Source organism: Brienomyrus brachyistius, unplaced genomic scaffold, assembly GCF_023856365.1.
Source record: "Brienomyrus brachyistius isolate T26 unplaced genomic scaffold, BBRACH_0.4 scaffold95, whole genome shotgun sequence".
Lineage (NCBI taxonomy): Eukaryota > Metazoa > Chordata > Actinopteri > Osteoglossiformes > Mormyridae > Brienomyrus > Brienomyrus brachyistius.
In genome coordinates, this window is record NW_026042370.1 from 377,929 (window position 1) to 401,191 (window position 23,263).

At 44.2% G+C, this 23,263-nt stretch overlaps 2 protein-coding genes across 2 annotated transcripts in view; one reads left to right on the forward strand and one right to left on the reverse strand.

The window, feature by feature from the left end:
* Window positions 1–23,263, reverse strand: part of LOC125727368 (protein NLRC5-like) — a 479,373-nt gene that overhangs the window by 211,626 nt on the left and 244,484 nt on the right. The window contains exons 17-18 of the mRNA XM_049004038.1: window positions 16,280–16,453; window positions 14,809–14,896 (exon numbers count right to left, since the gene is read on the reverse strand). Coding sequence (XP_048859995.1) covers window positions 14,809–14,896; window positions 16,280–16,453 — 262 coding nt within the window. The remainder of the gene's footprint in view (window positions 1–14,808; window positions 14,897–16,279; window positions 16,454–23,263) is intronic.
* Window positions 5,801–8,084, forward strand: LOC125727369 (uncharacterized). Its single transcript, XM_049004039.1, has 2 exons — window positions 5,801–6,453; window positions 7,297–8,084. The coding sequence occupies exons 1-2, from the start codon at window positions 5,986–5,988 to the stop codon at window positions 7,516–7,518; spliced, it is 690 nt and encodes a 229-aa protein (XP_048859996.1). The 5' UTR covers window positions 5,801–5,985; the 3' UTR covers window positions 7,519–8,084.

Consider the following 23,263-nt stretch of genomic DNA (forward strand, 5'->3'; position numbering starts at 1 on the left):
AATCCAAGCCAGGAACGGACAGCACAGAGGAGGAAAAAGGTCTTTATATTTTTGTGCTGTTTAATTGGACCATCTGACCAAAAGTGCACAGTATTGATATCTGTAAATCTAGCATGGATGTCTTTCAGGGTTTGATCCTTATAGGTCCAGATGGCCGCGGCATCCTGGCATTGGACTCCGAGACAGTGCAGACTCCTGCCTTTTCATGTTTGTTCTAGGTCGTCTAGAACATGCCTGTATGAAGTGGGATCTGCGGGAGGTTTGACCCATAGTGGCAGGATTGTACTTCTGAGCTGTACTGTGGAATTAAAATTGGACATCGGTAGGCCCGGGAGGTTGGCATATTGGGACTGTGTGTGTCTTTAGGCCTTAGGCAAGAAGAGATTGTTTTGAATACTGTGTGACCTCGCTTCGAGATAGCTGCCTGCAGTAAGTTCCGCAGACCCTGAGGAAAGCTCGGGCCTTGGAGAGGCAGACAGCGGAACAAAGGGGGGGGGGGAGAAACCACTTGCAGGAAGAGATTTGAAGCTGCCCCAACTGGTGCACAGCGAGTTATAGCTTTATAGAATAGTTGTGGCAAACAATATATAGCAAGCTATGCGGTAGTGCAAATGTATAAATAATTGTTAATCATACTAATCATATGTTAACCATGTATTGGCAGTGATTCAATGACAATACGTTAATCATTAATCAAAGGACAACTGAGTATTTACAGTGATTCAATGTCATGTAATCAATATCTATATTCATATCTCCAGTAGGAGCCTAGCAGTCGAGACATGTTCTGGTAGACTGAGTAGAATGGGTGGACTTTACCTCACCACCAAGGTGAACCAATAGAATTCGAGAATTGTGTTTGTTATACGTTTAAGCTTGGTTCATTGGTGTGTTGTGACCAATCAGGATTTAGACACCCTTACTGTGAAGTGGGAGTTATGGTATATCAACTGGTTGCTCGGAGAGCTAAAAAAGATCTTGGTACCGAATGCCAGAGTGTGATGAGAGCGCTTTGCTGAGTTGCTGAAATAAAAGAGATTTTCCTTTACCTCATCAAACTGAGAGGTCCGACTTTTATTCTAAGTATTATATTCTAAATTTTTCTACCACAGTTTGGCGCCCATCGTGGGGCAGCTGAGTTCTCTGCTTGTTCCAGACAGAGGGATCCTGCCAGAGAAGCGGGTACGGCATAGCATAGATAGAGCCTGACGGGACCAGATCCGGGTGAGATTGAGGATTGGCCCAGTCCCTCGTCAAGGAACAACGGAGATCACGCTGTCCCAGAGCTGAACATTCCTGAGACTGATTTGGCCGGACCTGTGTTGGTGAGGTAAAGGCTTCTCTGTTTATTCATTTTTGCTGCTGCTTTGCTTGATGCTGAAGGTTATGTTGTGATAGTGTCTGAGTGTGTGAGAGTCCGCCGTGACTGTGGGATCCAAGCACGGGGAAGCGCTGAACGCGGACGGAAGGGCCGTGGAGGGAGCGCTCATCCACCTGTAATAGGGAAAGGGTGCGGTCCAAGGGGAAACCTGAGTGACCTATTACGTGGGTTAGGTGGATGCACGAGACCTTGGGAAAGTCCGTGATTTTGAGTGGCGCCACTGTGTATTTGTGTGACGGGGCACAAGACGGCAGGGAAGCCGTCAGACAGCAGGGAAGCTGTCACCCGCGGAGGGCCAGACACGACAGTGAAGGCTTGGTGCATCAGGGGCAGAGGACAGGGCGGTGTGTGTACTGCGTGGCGTGACATTGTATGGCGGAGGCTGGACAGTGAATGCATTGCATGCAGTAGCACAGCACTGCGTAACAGGCCAAAGACGGGTAAGATTCCTGTGTGTGGACAGGGACAACCTAAGACAGGCGCTGTCGTAGACCCCTGACTCCAGGCTGAGGGACTGTTCGGGGTTTGGTCCACTCTCGGTCCCACGGGAGTATAAAGGGTGTATGATTTTGGAGAATGTGTATGTGGTAAAGGGTGTGCAGTACCCTCCCAGGTGCAGTATCTTCATTGAGATAAATTGATACATGGAATTTTGCTCCACACTGACGCATGCAGGTGTCAAAAGTAAAGAAAGAATTGTGTTTTTAGAACATCTAATGTTTAGAATTACACTTGGTTCTTTTAGGGTTTCGTCACCCAGTAACAAGTTGTCTTGTTTAGTTTAGTGGTCACCCAGTAGCTGCGTGCTTTGTACAGACGGCAGCTACCTTGCAAACATTCGCACTCCCCTGAAAGGGACTCAGAGATCGAGAGGGAGATAATGAGGGAATGTAAAAAAAATAAAAAAAAAATAAAAAAAAAAGGGGGGGGGGATAAGGGAAAACCATCCCCAAGGCAAATGATGGAACGGGTGACTGGCCTGAGACTAAAGAAGGCTTGTAAAAATTGGAATCTTCAGACTGGGGGTAGATGACCAAAGGAGGGCACTCTAAACATATTGGAGATAGAATGTTGTGAAACGTTATTGGAAAGGAGAGGGAATGTTTGTTGTAGTATGGGAATGTACAAGCCAGAATATTATTTTCGGTGGAAGTCTGTGGCCTTGATGAGGATTGATGACTGATAAGGAAAGTCGTGTAATGGTTAGCAGAGAGGAAAGGGGGGCCGATCCGACTGCTGCTGTTTCTCCACCTGTGGCTGATGCTGATGCTGAGAAGAGGAAAAAGGCTAATGCAGATCTCCTGTATCCGGTCCTGCCTGAAGTGTCCCCTCTTCCATCGCTGCCACCTGCACCTTGCCCTCCTGTCCAGGTCCCTCCTCCTCCAGGAAGAGGTGAGCACTCTGCCCCTGCTGCAGAAGGGGGGCAGTGGGTCTGATGCCATATCCTTCTGTAAAGCAGGAAGAGTCTTCCCATGATGAGGAGGATGAGGACAATGACCAAGAGAATGATGATGAGGAAGAAGAACATGTACCCAAAGGCCGGGACAGAGGCTTTGGGACTGTTCTGCTCATTGGAGAAAGAAAACTTCGCGGCCTGGTGGCTAGCAGATGACACAATTCTGAGAGATCGTATCCCTGAAGGTCAAGAACAGCCTAAAAGATTGCATTGCACTGCTCAGCCTCCTGAAACGGGAGGGGCTGAGTGGATAAAGGATTTCGAAGCTGCAGGAAAACTGGGAGAGACTGTTGTGCTTGATTACCTCTATGTGGCAGAAGACATGCATGCCGTTTGTCAGCCCGGCCAGGAGAAGTGGTATGTGGGAGGTTCGGTCCCCCATATATCATATGGGGAAAAGGGGTCATTAGAATAGAAGGACTTAGGACCCTGAGTCGCAGAATGTGAGAGAAGGACCGTGTAAGTGTATTTATAGGATGGAAGGTGGATGTGTGGAGATGGACAGGTGCAAAGGTACAAAATAGATCAGTGTGTAGAGGTACAGAGAAAGGGGGATGCAGAAGAAAGTAAGGAGAAAAGTGTTGATCCACTGCCAGACTGGTTAGGGGAAGTACCTGATTGCTTGTGGGCAAAAGGGAAAAATGATTTTGGCAGAGTGGTGTCAGCTGAGCCTTTGGTGGTCCACCCCAAGTCTGACTTTCGGCCTCACAAGGCCCAGTATCCCTTATCTAGAGAAGCAGAGGAGGGAGTGAGAGAAGTACATGCAGATCTGGTGAAAAGGGGGGCTATTAAGGAAATAGCCTATTCTCCAGTCAATTCACCTATTTTACCTGTGAAAAAGGCAAATGGAGCTTGGAGGTTTGTGCAAGATCTGAGGGGTGTTAATGCAGCCATACACCCCAGGGCTCCTATCGTACCCAATCCAGTCACGATCCTGGCTTCCATACCAGCGGAGGCTAAATGGTTCTCTGTCATTGATTTGGCTAATGCTTTCTTTTCTATCCCAGTAGATCCAGATTCCCAGTACTGGTTCACCTTCACCTTTCTGGGGAAGAGGTGGACCTGGACAGTGATGCCCCAGGGCTACACAGAGTCACCTAGCGTGTATGGGCAGGAGCTGGCAAAAAATTTGGAGGGGTTAACTGCACCTGGGGGTAGCACACTGGTACAGTATGTGGATGATTTGTTGCTTTGCTCTCACACTCGCGAGTCCTGTAAACAGGACACCAGAGCTCTGTTAGACTTCCTGGCTGAAAATGGGCACAAAGCCTCCAAAGAAAAGCTGCAGCTGGTGTCACAAAGGGTTAAATACCTTGGACATGTGTTGACAAGTGAGGGAAGGTCATTAGGACCAGATCGAGTGGCCTCCATACAGGAGATGCCCAAACCAGAAACTAAACAGCAATTGCTTTCAGTCCTTGGCATGATTGGCTATTGCAGGCCTTGGATTCAGGACTATGCACAGAGATCACAGCCCTTGATTGACTTGACAATTGGGCTAGGACTGACAGATAAACTGACGTGGACGTCCGAAGCTGAAGATGCCCTGATTTATTTAAAACAAGCGTTAATGTCAGCTCCAGCTTTGGGGGTGCCTGACTATAGAAAGCCATTTGTGCAGTATGTAGATGAGAAAAAAGGGTTCATGACTTCAGTTCTGATTCAGTATCATGGGGAAAGGGGCAAACCGGTTGCATACTACTCAAAGCGTTTGGACTCGGTGGCTCGAGCATTACCCCTTTGTCTTCAAGCGGTAGCTGCGGCCGCAGAGGCAGTAATGGCAAGCGCAAATCTAGTCCAGTTACATCCACTGAAACTTCGAGTTCCCCATGCAGTGCACGCAATCCTGACACAGGTCAGGACATCTCATTTGACGCCTGCGCGATCGGTGCATTATCAGAATGTTTTGTTAACACTGGCAAATGTGACTGTGGAAAGATGCTCTGCTTTGAATCCGGCGACCCTCCTTCCCACGGAGGCGGACGGAGAACCCCATGATTGTTTGCAGGTCATCGACTATGTGTGCAGGCCTAGGCCGGATCTGACCGACATCCCACTGGAAGGAGGCGACATCCTGTTTGTCGATGGGAGTTCTTTGAGGCTGGAGGACGGATCTCCAGCGACCTCCTATGCCGTGGTGATGCAAGACGGATTACTTGTGGACGGAGGGCCTCTGCCCAGACATTGGTCCGCACAAGCGGCTGAGCTGTTTGCACTGCGACAGGCCTGCAAATTGGCTGAGGGACAAAAAGTCACTATCTACACAGACTCAAGATACGCCTTCGGGGTGTGTCATGATCATGGTGCATTGTGGAAGCAGAGAGGTTTTCGCACCAGCACTGGAAAACCCATTCAGCATCATGAGTTAGTGGAACAATTACTGGACGCTCTCATGCTACCTAAACAGGTGGCAATAGTGAAGTGCCAGGCCCACACTAAGCGGACTGATGAAATCAGTCAGGGAAATGACCTCGCAGACCAGTGGGCTAAAAGTTTAGCCAAGAACTCCACTGGGTTTGGGAATAAGGTTTTACTGGCAAAGAATGTCGATAAACCAGGCGCTGAAAATGACCTTGTTTTGATTCAAACAGGTGCAACGGAGGCTGAGCTCCACGGCTGGAAACGGAGCGGGGCATGGAGTGATAGAGAAGGCGTGTGGCGACATTCTGGGACTAACAAACCTTATTTCCCTAGATCTGCGTATCCAGGGATGGCCAAAGCCGTTCATGGCCTGGATCATGTGTCTCGGGACGGGATGGTGGCAGCTGTGACTCGGGTGTGGCATGCCCCTGGGTTTGCCACAGCTGCTGCCCAATTCTGCGGGAAGTGTATGGTGTGCATGAAATTCAATGTGGGAAAGGGCATTCCAACCGACCCTGCAGTGACCCCGAGTCCCCAAAGCCCATTCGATCACCTGCAGATGGATTTCATTGAGCTAACTCCTTGCAAGGGATATAAGTATTGCTTGGTGATTGTAGATTTGTTTTCCAGATGGGTGGAGGCATTCCCTTGCCGTCGCCCTGATGCTCTGAGTGTGGCTAAATGTCTGTTAAAGGAGGTGATTCCACGATGGGGCATTCCATCTAAAATCACCACAGACAACGGTCCTGCATTCATCGCCGAGATCCTGGCTAAATTGTCCCATTGGATGCAAATTGATTTGAAGCATTATTGTGCCTATCACCCCTCGAGTGGGGGGATAGTGGAGAGAGCAAATCAGACACTTAAACTGAAATTGGCGAAAATTTCAGAGACGACGGGCCTGCCCTGGGTGGATGCCCTGCCCCTGGCTTTGTTATTCATGCGAGCAAGGACGCACCGCCAAACAGGATTGGCTCCTTTCGAAGTGTTGACGGGAAGGCCGATGCGTGTTTTGTCTCCCTCGCGATATGTCACACTGGAGACCGTGGATGGGGATTTGCTGACTTATCTTACAGGTTTGCGGCAGGCGATAGGTGCAGCCTGGGACCAGGTTCGTGCCAATTGGAGGAATCCAGAGGGAGAGCTGCCACGAGCTGTGACACCGCTCGAGCCAGGGAGCTGGGTGTTGGTTCGCGACCTGAGGAGGAAAAGATGGAACACGCCAAGATGGAGGGGACCCCACCAGGTCTTGATGGTGACCCCTCACGCCGTGAAAGTGGAGGGAATCGACGCCTGGATCCATCAAGTCCACTGCAGACGCGTATCCGACCCTGGTGGTTCTTTCGAGACTGGCCCCTGAAAGGGCCACAACTGTGTTGCCTTGCCCTGATAGCCATTTTTATTGTCACAGTTACATTTGGGATTGATGGCATATTGTGGTGGAGAACTGCTTATTCCGGTTGTGTCACCCGCTGTACTCCAACAGAGCCCAACCCACGACAAGTTTTGAACCGAGGGAAAAGGGAGGTGATGAATGCCAATGCCGATGCTAATGCTGTGGAGCTTTTGGCCCGAGCTGTGACTGCTGAGCTGAGGCGCAGATGTCGTTAGCTGTGCGGGCATATACACGCAGCAGACGGTCTCTTAGTCGGACTGAACAATGGTTTGGGGTATTTATTCCATCCCTTGGGGTGGCAGACCTTCAGACAGAGGTGACTGCCCTGCAGACTGCAGTTGAAAAGGTGGCCAATCAAATGCTTGACACCGTGAAGGCCGTCTCGGGTGAATTGTCGGCGGTTAGGCAGGTAGCTCTGCAAAACCGCATGGCATTGGATCTCCTGTTGGAGAATGTTGCACGTACATCCCTGATTCCACTCAGGCTGTGCAGGATCTAGAGGACGTGGTGCACAAGCAGATGTCTGAGGTACACAAAGAGCATGGCCTGTTTGAGTACAGCTGGGACTACTGGTTCTCCTCACTGATCCCGGGTTTATCAGGGGTGTTTAGACCCTTAGTTTTTAGTGTAGTGTTACTGCTCGTAGTGTTGCTGCTAATCTTTTTGCTGTTTAGGTGTTGTTCTAGTATTCTGTCTTCCCAGGCAAATTCTGTTATGTTCCTACGGGCTCCCCCTCTTTCCTACGCGGATGATCCTCTTCTTCCCGCCTGGCTCTACGACCCTCAGCCCCAGGTTGTCGTCCATGCGACCGGCAACGCCAACACCGCTGGTGACTCCTGTTCCATCCGGCCGCCACCAGCCCGCTTCGACCCGCTGCGCAATGGTCCGGCGTTTTACTACACTGCGGACTCTGATTGTTTGTGAACTATGCGGATTTCGCATGTTCAAAAGGGGGGAATGTGGAATTAAAATTGGACATCGGTAGGCCCGGGAGGTTGGCATATTGGGACTGTGTGTGTCTTTAGGCCTTAGGCAAGAAGAGATTGTTTTGAATACTGTGTGACCTCGCTTCGAGATAGCTGCCTGCAGTAAGTTCCGCAGACCCTGAGGAAAGCTCGGGCCTTGGAGAGGCAGACAGCGGAACAAAGGGGGGGGGAGAAACCACTTGCAGGAAGAGATTTGAAGCTGCCCCAACTGGTGCACAGCGAGTTATAGCTTTATAGAATAGTTGTGGCAAACAATATATAGCAAGCTATGCGGTAGTGCAAATGTATAAATAATTGTTAATCATACTAATCATATGTTAACCATGTATTGGCAGTGATTCAATGACAATACGTCAATACGTTAATCATTAATCAAAGGACAACTGAGTATTTACAGTGATTCAATGTCATGTAATCAATATCTATATTCATATCTCCAGTAGGAGCCTAGCAGTCGAGACATGTTCTGGTAGACTGAGTAGAATGGGTGGACTTTACCTCACCACCAAGGTGAACCAATAGAATTCGAGAATTGTGTTTGTTATACGTTTAAGCTTGGTTCATTGGTGTGTTGTGACCAATCAGGATTTAGACACCCTTACTGTGAAGTGGGAGTTATGGTATATCAACTGGTTGCTCGGAGAGCTAAAAAAGATCTTGGTACCGAATGCCAGAGTGTGATGAGAGCGCTTTGCTGAGTTGCTGAAATAAAAGAGATTTTCCTTTACCTCATCAAACTGAGAGGTCCGACTTTTATTCTAAGTATTATATTCTAAATTTTTCTACCACAGTACTTACAGTTACGGGCCTCAGAGGAGCCAATATGCACAGTAACTGTGGTGTCATTGCAGTTTGCTATCATGTTCATATACTCTGGGCACGTTTAAAGTTGTAAGAAAAGGCTGACTGCAAAAACACATCCTATCTTTAAAACAAAAAGTATAACCAAGCCAAACCACAACCAGCCTGCAACCTGAGCAAGACAGCCACAGCAACCAGCCAATCTGCAGGGACAACCGAGCGATTCCCTCCCTCTCTCTTCTGAACAGGAACAGCTAAGCTTTTATCCCCAACCAAGATGTCTTCTCAGCCAACCAAAACGGGTCTTGTTAATTAAGGGGCAGGGACTTGCTCGTTACGTTGTTATCTTCAAGGCCTGTTCATAGAAGGGAGTAGAAAACTGATAGAACACAGAAATGATACATTTTAAGACGTAACAGTTTTTAAAAGTTTAAATGACTTGGCACCTGCTTACCTGTCAGAGCTCCTTGTTCCTTACTCTCCTTTCAGAGCTCTGCGATCCTCTGATCAGCACTTATTTAATATCCTGTAAGGAAAAGTAGTAAAGATGCCCCAAGGTTCTTGGTTGATCATTTGAATACAGACAATAATAGGAATTTATGATCATGGGGGAAGCCAGGGAGAGAATGGGGGTTCCAGTTGGCACCACTAGGGTGATAAGGATAAGATAAGGTGATAAGAATGTCATTACAATGATCATAAAAGTCTCCACCCTGTCCTGTCCCGTCCCTGTCTCAGGATCCTCACACTCCAGGGGGTCACTCTTTATATGTAAATTCACTCACAACACCTACACACAACACCTTGGCGGGGAGGGCTTTTTGGGGTATAAAGGGGGGTGAAGAACTGTCTTCAATTGGTATCTGAGCTGCCTTTCAGTACCCGGTGTGTCTCTCTACACTGTATTACATTGTATTATTTTTACTGTTCAATAAACCATCACTTTGCTGAAACTGCGGAGACTCTGCAAGTGGATTCCCTACAATCCCCAGAACAAAGCTCAAAGCCAGAGGTGACAGAGCCTTTGCAGTAGTTGCCCCCAGTTTGTGGAACAGCCTCCCCTTGCAGGTGAGAGCTGCCAAGAATGTTAATCATATCAAAACCCTGCTCACAACCATCTGATTTCATGTGCGTTTTATTCGCTTGATTTTGTTAAGATGGCTTATAATCTAATCTTATTTATTACTATTATTATTATTATTTTTATTTTATTTAATTGATTTGTGTTCTGGGGTGGTGCAGTGGTTAGCTCTGTTGCCTCACACCTCTGGGACCCGGGTTCGAATTTCTGCCTGGGTCACATGTGTGTGGAGTTTGCATGTTCTCCCCATGTGGTCGTGGGGTTTCCTCTGGGTATTCCGGTTTCCCCCCACAGTCCAAAAACATGCTGAGGCTAATTGGAGTTGCTAAATTGCCCGTAGGTGTGCGTGTGCGTGTGAGAGTGAATGGTGTGTGAGTGTGCCCTGCGATGGGCTGGCCTCCCATCCTGGGTTATTCTCTGCCTCGTGCCCATCGCTTCCGGGATAGACTCCGGACCCCCCGCGACCCAGTAGGACAAGCGGTTTGGAAAATGGATGGATGGATTTGTGTCCTGTGGTATTTTATTTTATTAATGCTCACTGTATAGTATCAACTAACTTGTTTCCTATACTTGTACAGCACTCTGGTCAACGGAATGTGCTTTATAAATAAATTTCATTGATTGATCTGTCACTGTATAGCGACACAATGTAGGTATATATAATTTACGACACAGGTTAAGTCACCCCTATTTCTAAGTGGTGCCAATCTAACACACATACATACACACACACACACCTAGACACACATATACACTCACAGAGCCGGTTAATATCGTTATGCTGATTAGATTTTTCCCCATAGTAATGGAGAGTTCACACCAAGATATAATTACAAACCTTTATTTGTGTGTGTATGTATGTATGAATGAATGTATATATATATATTAAAATAAATAAAATTAATTTATTAAGTAATTTAAATTTGTTTTATGAAATAACTATTTTAAAGTAATTAATTAAGAGTACTATTTAGGTACTATATATACGAGTATATATATTCTATATATGTATTTATTTTAATAAATATATATATATATATACATTCACTCATACATACACACACTCGTATATGTGGTGTGTGCATATACATGTACGTATGTACACACACACACACACAGTAGCGAAATATTACTCTTAATTATTCCTTTAAATAGCTATTTCATAAAACTAATTTAAATTACTTAATAATTTTATTTACTTTAATCCAGTGAACCAGGGCAGTAACAGAATATAATTTAAAGTTTTTTGTTAAATGGTTATTATATACATTGATTGAGTGTCATTGTGTTGATTATGTTCAGCTGCAACAATAAAGTGAATTTAACTTAATCCACCAGACTGTGGTTTCATTATGTTACTCAGTTATGCTTTGGGTGACGCTGAAGCAGGACATTAATAGGACAGAACAGAAAGCCTTTATTGTCATTGTACAGGGAGGAAATACAGTAAATAGGCGTAAATATATAAAATGTACATATACAGGGGAGGGGGAAAGCCCCCCCCCCCCATCAGGATTATATTTAGTTATATTTTAGTCAGAGAGAAAAACTTATTTTTGTCAAGCATACATTTCAGAGTAAAAAGGATTATAAAGGTTAAAAAGCAGAGATTTGACCTTTTTGCCAGGAGAACCAGCATCACGTCACAGTAACACTGAGGACTTTATATCAACCCTAAACCCTGGATAGAGGGACTCAGTGAATGAGCAGGTGAATCTGTACAGGGGGGTCAGTCCATCAGAGGAGACTCTGTAGAAGGACAGAGCACCAGCCCCCCAGTCCAGATACACTCCTACTCTGCGGGAGCCTGAGGGCCGTATGGGTATGAGCGTTAGTTTATCATTGTGACAGACAGAGTAACTGTCAGGATAACAGAACAGACACCATGACTTGTCATTGTCTCCAAGCAGACAGTCCCACTCTCCTTTCCTCCTGATCCCTTTATAAGTGACTCCTATCCGGGCTCCATCTCCATCCCACTCAGCCTCCCAGTAACAGCGGCCAGTCAGACTCTCTTTGCACAGAACTTGGGGCCAGTGATCAAATCTCTCTGGATGATCAGGATATGGCTGCTCTGCCCCCCCCACATGTGTCACCTTCCTGTTCCCCCCTGACAGATATAGGTGTCTGCTTGCTGTGTTGGGGTCCAGCGTCAGCTGGCAGGAGTCTGTAGGCAGGAGGAAGAATTATTAATACCACCAGGCCGCCTGTACTTTATGTTTCTGTACAATATAAAAACAGCGCAGCTTCCCCGAACGAAGCGGGAACTGAAGTTTATGAAATAGCTCAGGAAATGTCGGACGGCGCGCGACGCCGGCGGTAAGAGCAGCCAAAATGCGGCGAGAGCTAAACTAACAGCGTAATTACGGTAAATAAAATTACAAAGCGGCGACATTCATTAGACATATTCATCACAAGCATATTTACCACAAAACGGCACCAGATATTAATACTAAACGTCATTGTCTTTACGTAAGGAATAATTGACGACAGGCCGTTGAATTATTAGAAAAATAATGCACACCCGAGGTGGTGCATTATTTTTCTAATATTTCAACAGTCCGGAGTCAATTATTCCGCTTATACTACGGTTGCTACACCTCAAGACATCATTCAGATGATATATTTCAAGGGATTCGTCCGGTTTTTCTACTTAAATCACTATTGTGAGTAGGATTATTTCTTCCGCATCTCAAACAAGGACTCTTTTGCTAGTTCCAAAACGTCATTTTAAAGCTGGCAATGGAGGCTTGAGCCGTTGATAGCAGACTAATGCAGTTAATAATGAAGTTATTAGAAAGAGAGCGAGAGACACAGAGAAAGAGAAACAGAGAGAGAGAGCTTGTATGAATTAGGCTACCTCTGTGTGTCCCTCAACGGTGTTCTGAAGCACCGTCTCTAAACTGTAAGTCTGCTTTAAGATGCAGCGCTGTTATTACCTCGCTAGTGAGAAATGTCATGTGTAGCCTTTAAGTTGCTACACTAGGCTAACTGATAAAATCGTCAGGGCAGCGCTGACAACACGTTTTTGTGTGTGTGTAACCGTAGTGTGCGTGTGCAAGGACGTGTGATTGCAGTAATGAGACAGAAAAGCTTGTGCATGTATATTTATTCATTTAATTATTTATTCGTTCGCTGCATTTTTCTATTTATTGCAATATTATTACAGTTAACTATGCGAAGTGAAATGGAACTGTAATGCGGTCAAGAGAGCTGCCTGGAACTACGTTCGCCATGCGTTTCCCTGAAAATAATTGCACACCTCAGAACGTTCGTCAGCCAATCAGATTCAAGCATTCAACGGTCCCATAGTATAAGCACCTATAAAGTTTTTGTTTGTACAAAAAAAAGATTAATGAATTAATAATAATTCATTTGTCTGTGGGCGGCACAGTGGTTAGTGCTGCTGCCTCATGGGAAGAAGGTCCTGGGTTTGGTCCTGTGTCCTTTCTTTGTGGAGTTCACACGCTCTGCCGTGTTCGTGTGGGTTTCCTCCAACGGTCCCAAAGTGTGCAGGCCAGGCTGATTTGCAAGGCTAAATTGTGTGTGTGCGCGGGTGCGCCCTGTGGTGTGTTTGCACCTGTGCAGGGTTGGTTCCCGCCTGCCCCCCTTGTTAATCATACAGTTAATAATGAAGTAATTAGAAAGAGAGCGAGAGACACAGAGAAAGAGAAACAGAGAGAGAGAGCTCTCACAGCATTTCTCTGTGAGATTACAGCGGTTCAGCCTGCAAATGGAGCCCTGTTATTATACACACAGACCGGTATATATCCTACACATCAGTGGTCATAGTGATACAAAACATCCAGACTTATTTCAGCATAATAAGAGGGACAGACTACAGTTCAAAGAGAATTATTCCCAATAATGTTCTGTACCCTGAGACTCTTTAATATCTGCATAAGTATTTCCACAAAGCTCAGAGCACCGCTGTGACTTAGTGATCAGCACTACAGCCAAACATGTAGGGTCTCGGGTTCGGTTCCTTAAAGGGACAGTTACCCTGGGAACCATTAATATCTGCATAAGTATTTCCATAAAGCTCTGAGCAGCGCTGTGACTCAGTGATCAGCACTGCAGCCGACCATCTAGGGTGTCAGGTTTGGTTCCTTCCTGGAATATATGTGTGTGTGTGTGTGTGTGTGTGTGTGTGTGTGGGTGTGTGTGTGTATGTTGGATTTGAATGATGTCTAGAGAAGTTTATGTTTTTTAAATGTCACCCGAATTCCTGATCCTGTGAGTGAAATCATTATTTACTGTATTTCTCTACCTGGGAACTTATGAAATCACCAAACCCTAATTGCAGGACTACCAATCCTTTCAGATATGCTTTTAAAAGGAACATTCATTTAAAAGAAATATTTATGAACAGTGATACTTCGTTCATCCCCATGGGGAAATTGTCTTTTTACCTCCCATTCTGCTCCATGAGACACACAGACACACACAGGTGAGAGGAAGTTTGGGGTCACAGCACAGGGTCGGCCAGCATCCAGCACCCCTGTACTTATTGGCATTAAGGGATTTGCTCAAGGGCCCAGCGATGACATCACTCTGCCGGCCAGGAGATCTGAACCAGTGACCTTCTACTCACGGACATAGAGTCCGAACATTCTGTGAAATTCTGGCTCTTGGCTGTCCGTCACACAAAGTACGGTGACAGAAACTACATCACTAACTTAAATGTGACTAATTTCATATTTCCCATGTGGCTACTTCAAGAATTACAGTTTACAGTGTAGAATACCCAGTAATACTAACCTCAGTATCTCTAGTTTACAGTGTGAATCCCCCAGTCCAGCAGAGAGCAGCTTCACTCCTGAGTCTCCAGTGTGATTGTAGCTCAGGTCCAGCTCTCTCAGGTGTGAGGGGTTTGACCTCAGAGCTGAAGCCAGGGAAGAACAGCCTTCTTCTGTGACTCTACAGCCTGACAGCCTGCAGAGAGACAGACAAAAACTCCACAATAAATAATATCATCTCACCTTTAAAAGTACTACTTTCAAGCAAATATATCTGGTTTAATAAATATTTCACTAATTGCAGTTTACAGTATTGAATACTGAGTAATACTGACATCAGAATCTCCCATTTACAGTGTGGAATACTATCTCAGTTGTACTGTCAAATACCAGTGGCCTGAGGTTTAACCTGTGTGCCAGTTGCAGTGTCATTGTGAAAGACCAGTTTACTATTTGACCTGACAAAAATGACTAACCATGGTAACCCCAGTTTACAGTGTGGAATACCCAGTAATACTCACCTCAGTATCCCCAGTTTACAGTGTGAATCCCCCAGTCCAGCAGAGAGCAGCTTCACTCCTGAATCCTGCAGGACATTGTCACTCAGGTCCAGCTCTCTCAGGGGTGAGGAGTTTGATCTGAGAGCTGAAGCCAGCACCTCACAGCATTTCTTTGTGAGATTACAGCTGTTCAGCCTGCAAAAGGAGCCATGCTATTATACACACAGACCGGTATATATCCTACACATCAGTGATCATAGTGGTACAAAATATCCTGACTTATTTCAGCATAATAAGAGGGACAGACTACAGTTCAAAGAGAACTGGAGACATAGCAAGGCAGTACCTTAAATCACTACAGTTAGAAAAATTAAACATGATACATTTTTAATGCTGGCCAATCCTCTGATGGTCATCATGTTCCCTGTCATGATGAATACAGTGAGTATTTTCATTTCAAAGCACAAATATCCTGAAATGTTTTGTGTGCAGAATATTCGGGAACTGGATCAATCTACTCAGATGAGCAACTGTTAGAACAACACAGGATCTCCTGTAAATTTACTGTGTATTTTGGCCATTTTTTGCTGTCATATAATCATTGACAGTGGGTAAGTCTATCATGGGTTAAAAGCCTATAGTTTTATTCAAACTATACATTTTCATAAGTCATACAGACCATATTCCCAATAATGATCTGTACCCTGAAACTCTTTAATATCTGCATAAGTATTTCCACAAAGCTCAGAGCAGCGCTGTGACTCAGTGATCAGCACTACAGCCGACCATCTAGGGTGTCGGGTTTAGTTCCTTAAATGGCCAGTTACCCTGAGACTCTTTAATATCTGCATAAGTATTTCCATAAAGCTATGATCAGCGCTGTGGCTCAGTGATCAGCACTACAGTGGACCAACTAGGGTGTCAGGTTTGGTTCATTCCTGGGATATATATATATGTCTGTGTGTGTGTGTGCGTGTGCGTGTGTGTGTGTGTGGGATTTGAATGATGTCCAGAGAAGTTTATGCTTTTTAAATGACACCTGAATTCCTGATCCTGTGAGTGAAATCATAATTTTCTGTTTCTCTTCCTGGGAACTTATGAAATCACCAAACCCTAATTACAGGACTACCAATCCTTTCAGATATGCTTTTCAAAGGATCATTCATTTAAAAGAAATATTTATGAACAGTGATACTTCGTTCATCCCCATGGGGAAATTGTCTTTTCACCTCCCATTCTGCTCCATGAGACAGACAGAAACACACATGTTAGAGGAAGTTTGGGGTCACAGCACAGGGTCAGCGAGCATCCAGCGCCCCTGCAGTTATTGGCATTAAAGCATTTGCTCAAGGACCCAGCAATGACATCACTCTGCCGGCCAGGAGATCTGAACCAGTGACCTTCTACCCAGGGACATAGAGTCCGAACATTCTGTGAAATTCTGGCTCTTGGCTGTTCGTCACACAAAGGATGGTGATGGAAACTACATCACTAACTTAAATGTGACTAATTTCATATTTCTAATGTGGCTACTTTAAGAATTATAGTTTACAGTGTAGAATACCCAGTAATACTAACCTCAGTATCTCTAGTTTACAGTGTGAATCCCCCAGTCCAGCAGAGAGCAGCTTTACTCCTGAGTCTCCTGGGTGATTGTAGCTCAGATCCAGCTCTCTCAGGTGTGAGGGGTTTGACCTCAGAGCTGAAGCCAGGGAAGAACAGCCTTCTTCTGTGACTCTACAGCCTGACAGCCTGCAGAGAGACAGACAAAAACACCCCAATAAATAATATCATCTCACAATTAAAAGTACTACTTCTAAGCAAATATATCTGGTTTAATAAATATTTCACTAATTGCAGTTTACAGTATTGAATACTGAGTAATACTGACCTCAGAATCTCCCATTTACAGTGTGTAATACTATCTTAGTTTTACTGTCAAATACCAGTGGCCTGTGGTTTAACCTGTGTGCCAGTTGCAGTGTCATTGTGAAAGAGTAGTTTACTATTTGACCTGACAAAAATGATTAACCATGGTACCCCCAGTTTACAGTGTGGAATACCCAGCAATACTGACCTCAGTATCTCCAGTTTACAGTGTGAATCCCCCAGTCCAACAGAGAGCAGCTTCACTCCTGAATCCTGCAGGTCATTGTCACTCAGGTCCAGCTCTCTCAGGGGTGAGGAGTTTGATCTGAGAGCTGAAGCCAGCACCTCACAGCATTTCTCTGTGAGATTACAGCTGTTCAGCCTGCAAATGGAGCCCTGTTATTATACACACAGACCGGTATATATCCTACACATCAGTGATCATAGTGGTACAAAATATCCAGACTTATTTCAACATAATAAGAGGGACAGACTACAGTTCAAAGAGAACTGGAGACATAGCAAGGCAGTACTTTAAATCACTACAGTTAGAAAAATGATTAAACATGGTACATTTTTAATGCTGGCCAATCCTTTGATGGTCATCATGTTCCCTGTCATGATGAATACAGTGAACATTTTCATTTCAAAGCACAAATATCCTGAAATGTGTTGTGTGCAGAATATTCAGGAACTGGATCAATTTACTCAGATGAGTAGCTGTTGGCACAACACAGGATCTCCTGTAAATTTACTGTGTATATTGGCCATTTTTTGCTGTCATATAATCATTGACAGTGGGTAAGTCTATCATGGGTTAAAAGCCTATAGTTTTATTCAAACTATACATTTTCATAAGTCATACAGACCATATTCCCAATAGTGTTCTGTACCCAGAGACTCTTTAATATCTGCATAAGTATTTCCGTAAAGCTCTGAGCAGCGCTGTGGCTCAGTGATCAGCACTACAGCCGACCATCTAGGGTGTCAGGTTCAGTTCCTTAAAGGGACAGTTACCCTGAGACTCTTTAATATCTGTATAAGTATTTCCATAAAGCTGTTGTTTACTGTGTATTTTTGGCCATTTTTTGTACTTGTATGATCATTAACAGTGGGTAACTATCATAGGTTAAAATTCTATAGTGTTTTCCAAACTGTTGCTCAAGGGCCCAACGATGACATCACTCTGCAAGCCAGGAGATCTGAACCAGCAGCCTTCCGCTCATGGGCACAGAGTACAAACCGCAGAGTCACAGACCCCCAGTATTTACAGAAATACTTTCTCCAGTTTACAGAACTGAAAAGTCTGGGTCTTGGTTGTTTGTCACACAAAGGATGATCATAGAAAACCTGTCACTTTGCTAGTACGTCACTAACTTTAATCAATATAAAAACTGGCTTCCACATAGTCATGGAAAAAACATACCCGGCCTTGTTATTAATACAATGGGGAAATCAATGTTATGTTTTCATTACATACTTTAAACAATGTTAATATATAACAGCCCGACTGGAGGTGTTGTTATTGGTGAGAAAACACACAGAGTTTCTTTGTACATGTACTGTGACAATAACGATATTCTGTTATATTCTCTTCTCTGCCAGGCGCAGCTGTGGCCAGCAGAGGCCGCCAGTGAGCAGCCAGAGACAGCAGTCATACAGAAGCTCCCAGCTCTGGGCTCCATCACATGAACACACCTGCTGACAATAACATTCACATACCACTTATACAGCCTGTGGATAAAGAGCCCTCACTGCTTCTATAGCAGGTTAGGATGCTGTGCCTGTGATCAGAAGGCAGACTGGATGGGAACGGAAACCTCACTTTTTTGTTTGTTACTGCATCACTACCTTCAGTCATTGTAAAGTCTGTGGTCCAGATTAGCAACTGCTATAGAAACAGCTGCAGTCGAGATTATCAAAATAATAATATTCATTAGACATTTCAAAGAATATTCATGTATTACTGACAGACCAGACATGATTTCCCATCCCCACGTCACTTACAGAGCCGTCCTGGAGTTCTTGACCACAGGCAGCAGCCTCCAGTGCTCTTCATCTGATCTGATGAATTTCTTCATATCAAACACATCCAGCTCCTCATCTGACATCAGCATCACAAAGGCCAGAGCTGAGTACTGTGCAGGTGAGAGGTCTTCTGCTGAAAGGCTTCCTGAATTCAGGTACCTTTCTACATCATTCACTAGAGAATTGTCACCCAGTTCAACTAGACAGTGGAACAGGTTGATGGTCCTTTCTGGAGATAAATTCTCCTTTATTTTCTCCCTGATGTATTTGGCTATTGTCTGTCCCAGTAGCCTTTTTATGGATCTTTTTAAAGTGGTATGTGACCTGGTTCCTCTCTGTCCCAGTAGCCTTTGTAACAGAGTCTTACTGGAGTCTGTTGAGAGGCCCAGTAGGAAGCGGACGTAGAGGTCCAAGTGTCCATTCTTGCTCTCTAATGCCTGATCCACTGCAGTCTCCAGCAGGTCAGCTGATGAGTTTGACAGAAACACGTATAAAGCAGCGAGATACTCCTGGATGCTCAGATGCACAAAGCAGTACACCTTCTCCTGGTACAACCCATATTCCTCTTTAAAGACTTCTGTGCACACTCCAGAGTAAACTGAAGCTTCAGTGACATCAATGCCATTCTCTGTCAGATCATCCTCATAAAATATGAGATTGCCTTTCTCAAGGTTGTCAAAAGCCAGTTTACCAAGTTTCAAAAGGAATTTCTTGCTGTTTTCCTTAAGTTTGGTTTTATCGTTTTCCATATACTTGTCATTTTTTAAACTCGCCTGATAGATCAGGAAGTGTGTGTACATTTCAGTCAGAGTCCTTGGAATTTCTCCCCTGTCAGTCTCACTAAAAAGCCTCTTAAGCACAGTGGCTGAAATCCAGCAGAACACAGGTATGTGGCACATGATGAAGAGGCTCCTTGATGATTTCACATGTGTGATAATCCTGCTGGCCAGGCTCTCATCACTGAATCTCCTCCTGAAATACTCCTCCTTCTGAGCATCACTGAACCCTCGTATCTCTGTCAGCCGGTGGATGAGGTCAGGAGGTATCTGACTGGATGCTGCCGGCCGGGAGGTTATCCAGAGGAGAGCGGATGGGAGCAGATTCCCCTTAATGAGGTTAGTCAACAGCACATCCAGTGACATTTTCTTTGTTTCATCAAACCAGCTCTCATTGTTCTGAAAATCTAGAGAAAGGCGACACTCATCCAGACCATCAAAGATAAACAAGACTTTGTACCTAAACACGTCAGTGGATTGAAGTGATTTCAGTTCTGGGACAAAGCGGTGAAGCAGTTCAATCAGACTGTATTCATCCTTAATCAAATTCAGGTCCCGGAAAGGAAGAGCAAATATGAAGTGAACATCCTGGTTTGCTTTTCCTTCTGCCCAGTCGAGAATAAATTTCTGCACAGAGACTGTTTTCCCGATACCTGCCACCCCTTTAGTGAGTACAGTTCTAATAGGTGTCTCACGCCCACATAAGGGTTTAAATACATCATTGCACTTAACTGTAGTATCTTCTGTTTGCCTTTTCTTGGATGCTGTTTCAATCTGTCTCACTTCATGTTCATCATTGACTCCTCCAGTCCCACCTTCAGTTATGTAGAGTTCTGTGTAAATCTCATTGAGAAGTGTTGGCTGTCCTTCCTTAGCTTTCCCTTCAAATACACACTCACATTTCTGCTTCAGGTTACTTTTGATTCTGTGCAGATATTGTGGCATGAGCTGTCCTGAAAAGAAATGAGAGGAAAATGCATTAATTCTTACTGTGATCCTGACCAGTATGAGAGGAAGAATATTTTCCAAAAACACACTTTTTTACATATACAACTCCATATATGTCACTGTGACAAATGTGAAATGTAAAGTTTTACCATACAAATTTTACCACAACACCACGTACAGTATTGTGCATAAGTCTTAGGCAGACAAAGAAAATGTTTAAAGTAATGCTGTCAACGTTAACTAGTTAATGCTTGTGATTAATCAGGAGACCATAATGCTTTATTTTGCTCTTAATGAAAATTAATCATGTTCGCTGACCCAGGGCCGTAGGTCTCGTATTGTGGTAACCGGCAGACCGCATAGCTCTTTTGAAGAACAGGCTCTTTTGAAGGGGAGAACAATGGCTGTTATTAAGTCATTAAAAAGACTAACACAGGTACTCAACAAGCACCAAAGAACCATAAGATGGAAACACAGGGAGGTCAGAGGCCAGACAGTGAGGCACACAAACTGTGGGTAATTTATATAATGACTAAAGACACGCGAGGATCAGGCAGGATTCACACAGACACAGGCAAGGACACACAGGACAATGGGGAACAGCACAAGGATTTACAATAACAAACACGACAGGGCTATGTACATGGCTGGCGAGCATGCTGGGATATGCAAATAGGCTCCCGCTATATGGAAGCCATCTCACCGGAGAGCATGCTGGGATATGTTAACAGGCTCACGCTATACGGAAGCCATCCCACCAGAGAGCATGCTGGGATATGCTAATAGGCTCCCACCGGTGCTACAGTGTTAACATGGGGGGGGGCGGGTATATCGGGACCAGAAGTGTGACGTTATGTCGCATCATAGGGGTAGTATGGTGGTTTAGTGTGGGGTCTCTCTGCTTACGAGGCTGTGAGAGTGTCTGCCAGCAGGGCGCGTGTTTCCTAACTATGTAAGTCAGCAACTGTGCTTTTGGGAAATGCAGCCCAGAGCGGGAGACGTCTTACGGCAAATCTATATATTATTCCATCATAAACCTAAAATTAGCTACGTCAAAAGTATATTTACACGGTTAAATACATTTTTCACTCTTGGTGAAAACTGTCAGGAAAAAGCGAACATTATGTGATGAGGTATATTTATCATGTTTTATTTTTTTGGAAGCAAGAATTCCAATTCTAAGTCATAAATCATCAAAAGCAGGATTTTATATTGAAAATACGCGATTCCTCTTACTAGTTTGTCCTGCATTTCTTTGTTCCAAGATCACACATGTATTTGTCTCCCAAAAAATACTAGCATATAGCCGACCACCATTATAAACGTGAGATTAATCACAATTAATCACAGCTTATTATGGTGACTAACTGGACCATTTTTTTATCAATTGACACCACGAGTTTAAAGCCATTTATCTGGGAAGTTGCTCTGGAAACAAAACCTAAAGCATCACTTCAGCTCCCAAACCTCCTCAGGGGACCACAGCCAGTCCATGTGATCCTTACATTTCACCACCAGCTCACTTCATTAACTAATAAAATCAGCTAAAACTGCCAATGAGATATTGATTAGCCACATGGCCTCTGATAGTGGTCAAGTGAAAAAATACATGGATGTACAATTTCTGCAAATACTGCGGTGACTTTAGTAGAGTGTTTGGATTGGCTCACACACCAACATGAAGATCCTTCTCTCTGGCTGCCTAAGACTTTAGCACAGTGCTGTACATGTACAGAATGTTATGAGGCTCTTACTCTTCTCCAGCATGTCAGCGAGATCATTTTGCTCCATGGTCCTCAGGATGTACAGTGTGATCTTCAGAGCTCCCTCTCTGCCACAGGTCTTCTGCATCCGACCATCACTGTCCAGGTCATTGTCCTCCTCCAGCAGAGGCTCAGAGCATTCTGGGTAATTATGATCTAGGTACCTCACAATCATCTTCAGCTCATCCTTTAGGAACTTTAAGGCTTTTTCCTCTAGTAACTAAAACAAATAGTCACAGTTAATTCTTCCTACTTGCACCATCACAGTTTTAAATATATTTGCTTTAACAGGATGAATTTCTTATTATTCAACAGTATAAAATATAAGTTAATTCATATAACAGCTAATAAAACATATCAGCAACAAATACATACCTTCAGTATGGATGATAAACCCGATTTGTCATGTAGATCTGAACTACATTCTTCCATTTGGTGTCTGTGAATGAGGCAGAAAAGTTAATCTAATTCAGTCCAATTCAGATTTATTTATTTGATCAGAAGGTCGGCGGTTTATGCCCAGCTTCAGCGGAACAGTCACATGTCTTTGGGCCCTTAAGCAAAGCTCTTAACTCCCAGCTGGACAGGAACCAACATCAGGCTCATGAAAATTATAAATTTACCAACAAAGTGAGTACAAAAATGCTGCCTTAATTAATCTGAGTAAATCCTATACAGTGGTTCTGTGAAAGTAGGTAGACTTTAGCTTAATTTATTTAAAACATTTTATACTTCATTTCCAAAAAGTAGGCAGATCTAACTCAAAAAACATCAGGTTAAATTAGGTTTTACTTATTACTTATGTATTAATTAACCACAGACTAAATAAAAAGAAAACATCCATTGATGTGATAACCTGCCCGTTCAGTAGATTCAGGCACTCAGCTGACTTCACTTTATTGCTGCATAACGTTGCTGAGCTATAATACCGATCCAGTCATTGGCTTTTAAATATTTGCTGATTTTAATTCAAATAGCAACTTTTTTTGGCCAGACAGTGTAGAACACAGACAGTTATACAGACAGAACATCTCTTTAAAATCTCAAAGCCAAATGGATTTAACGAAGTTAAAATATTACGCATTCAATATAAAGTTTCTTTCCTCATACATTGTATGTGTCTCTGTGCCATTTGACTGAGAGTCTGAGTGTTATAAACAGTGTTTGTTTAAATGCAC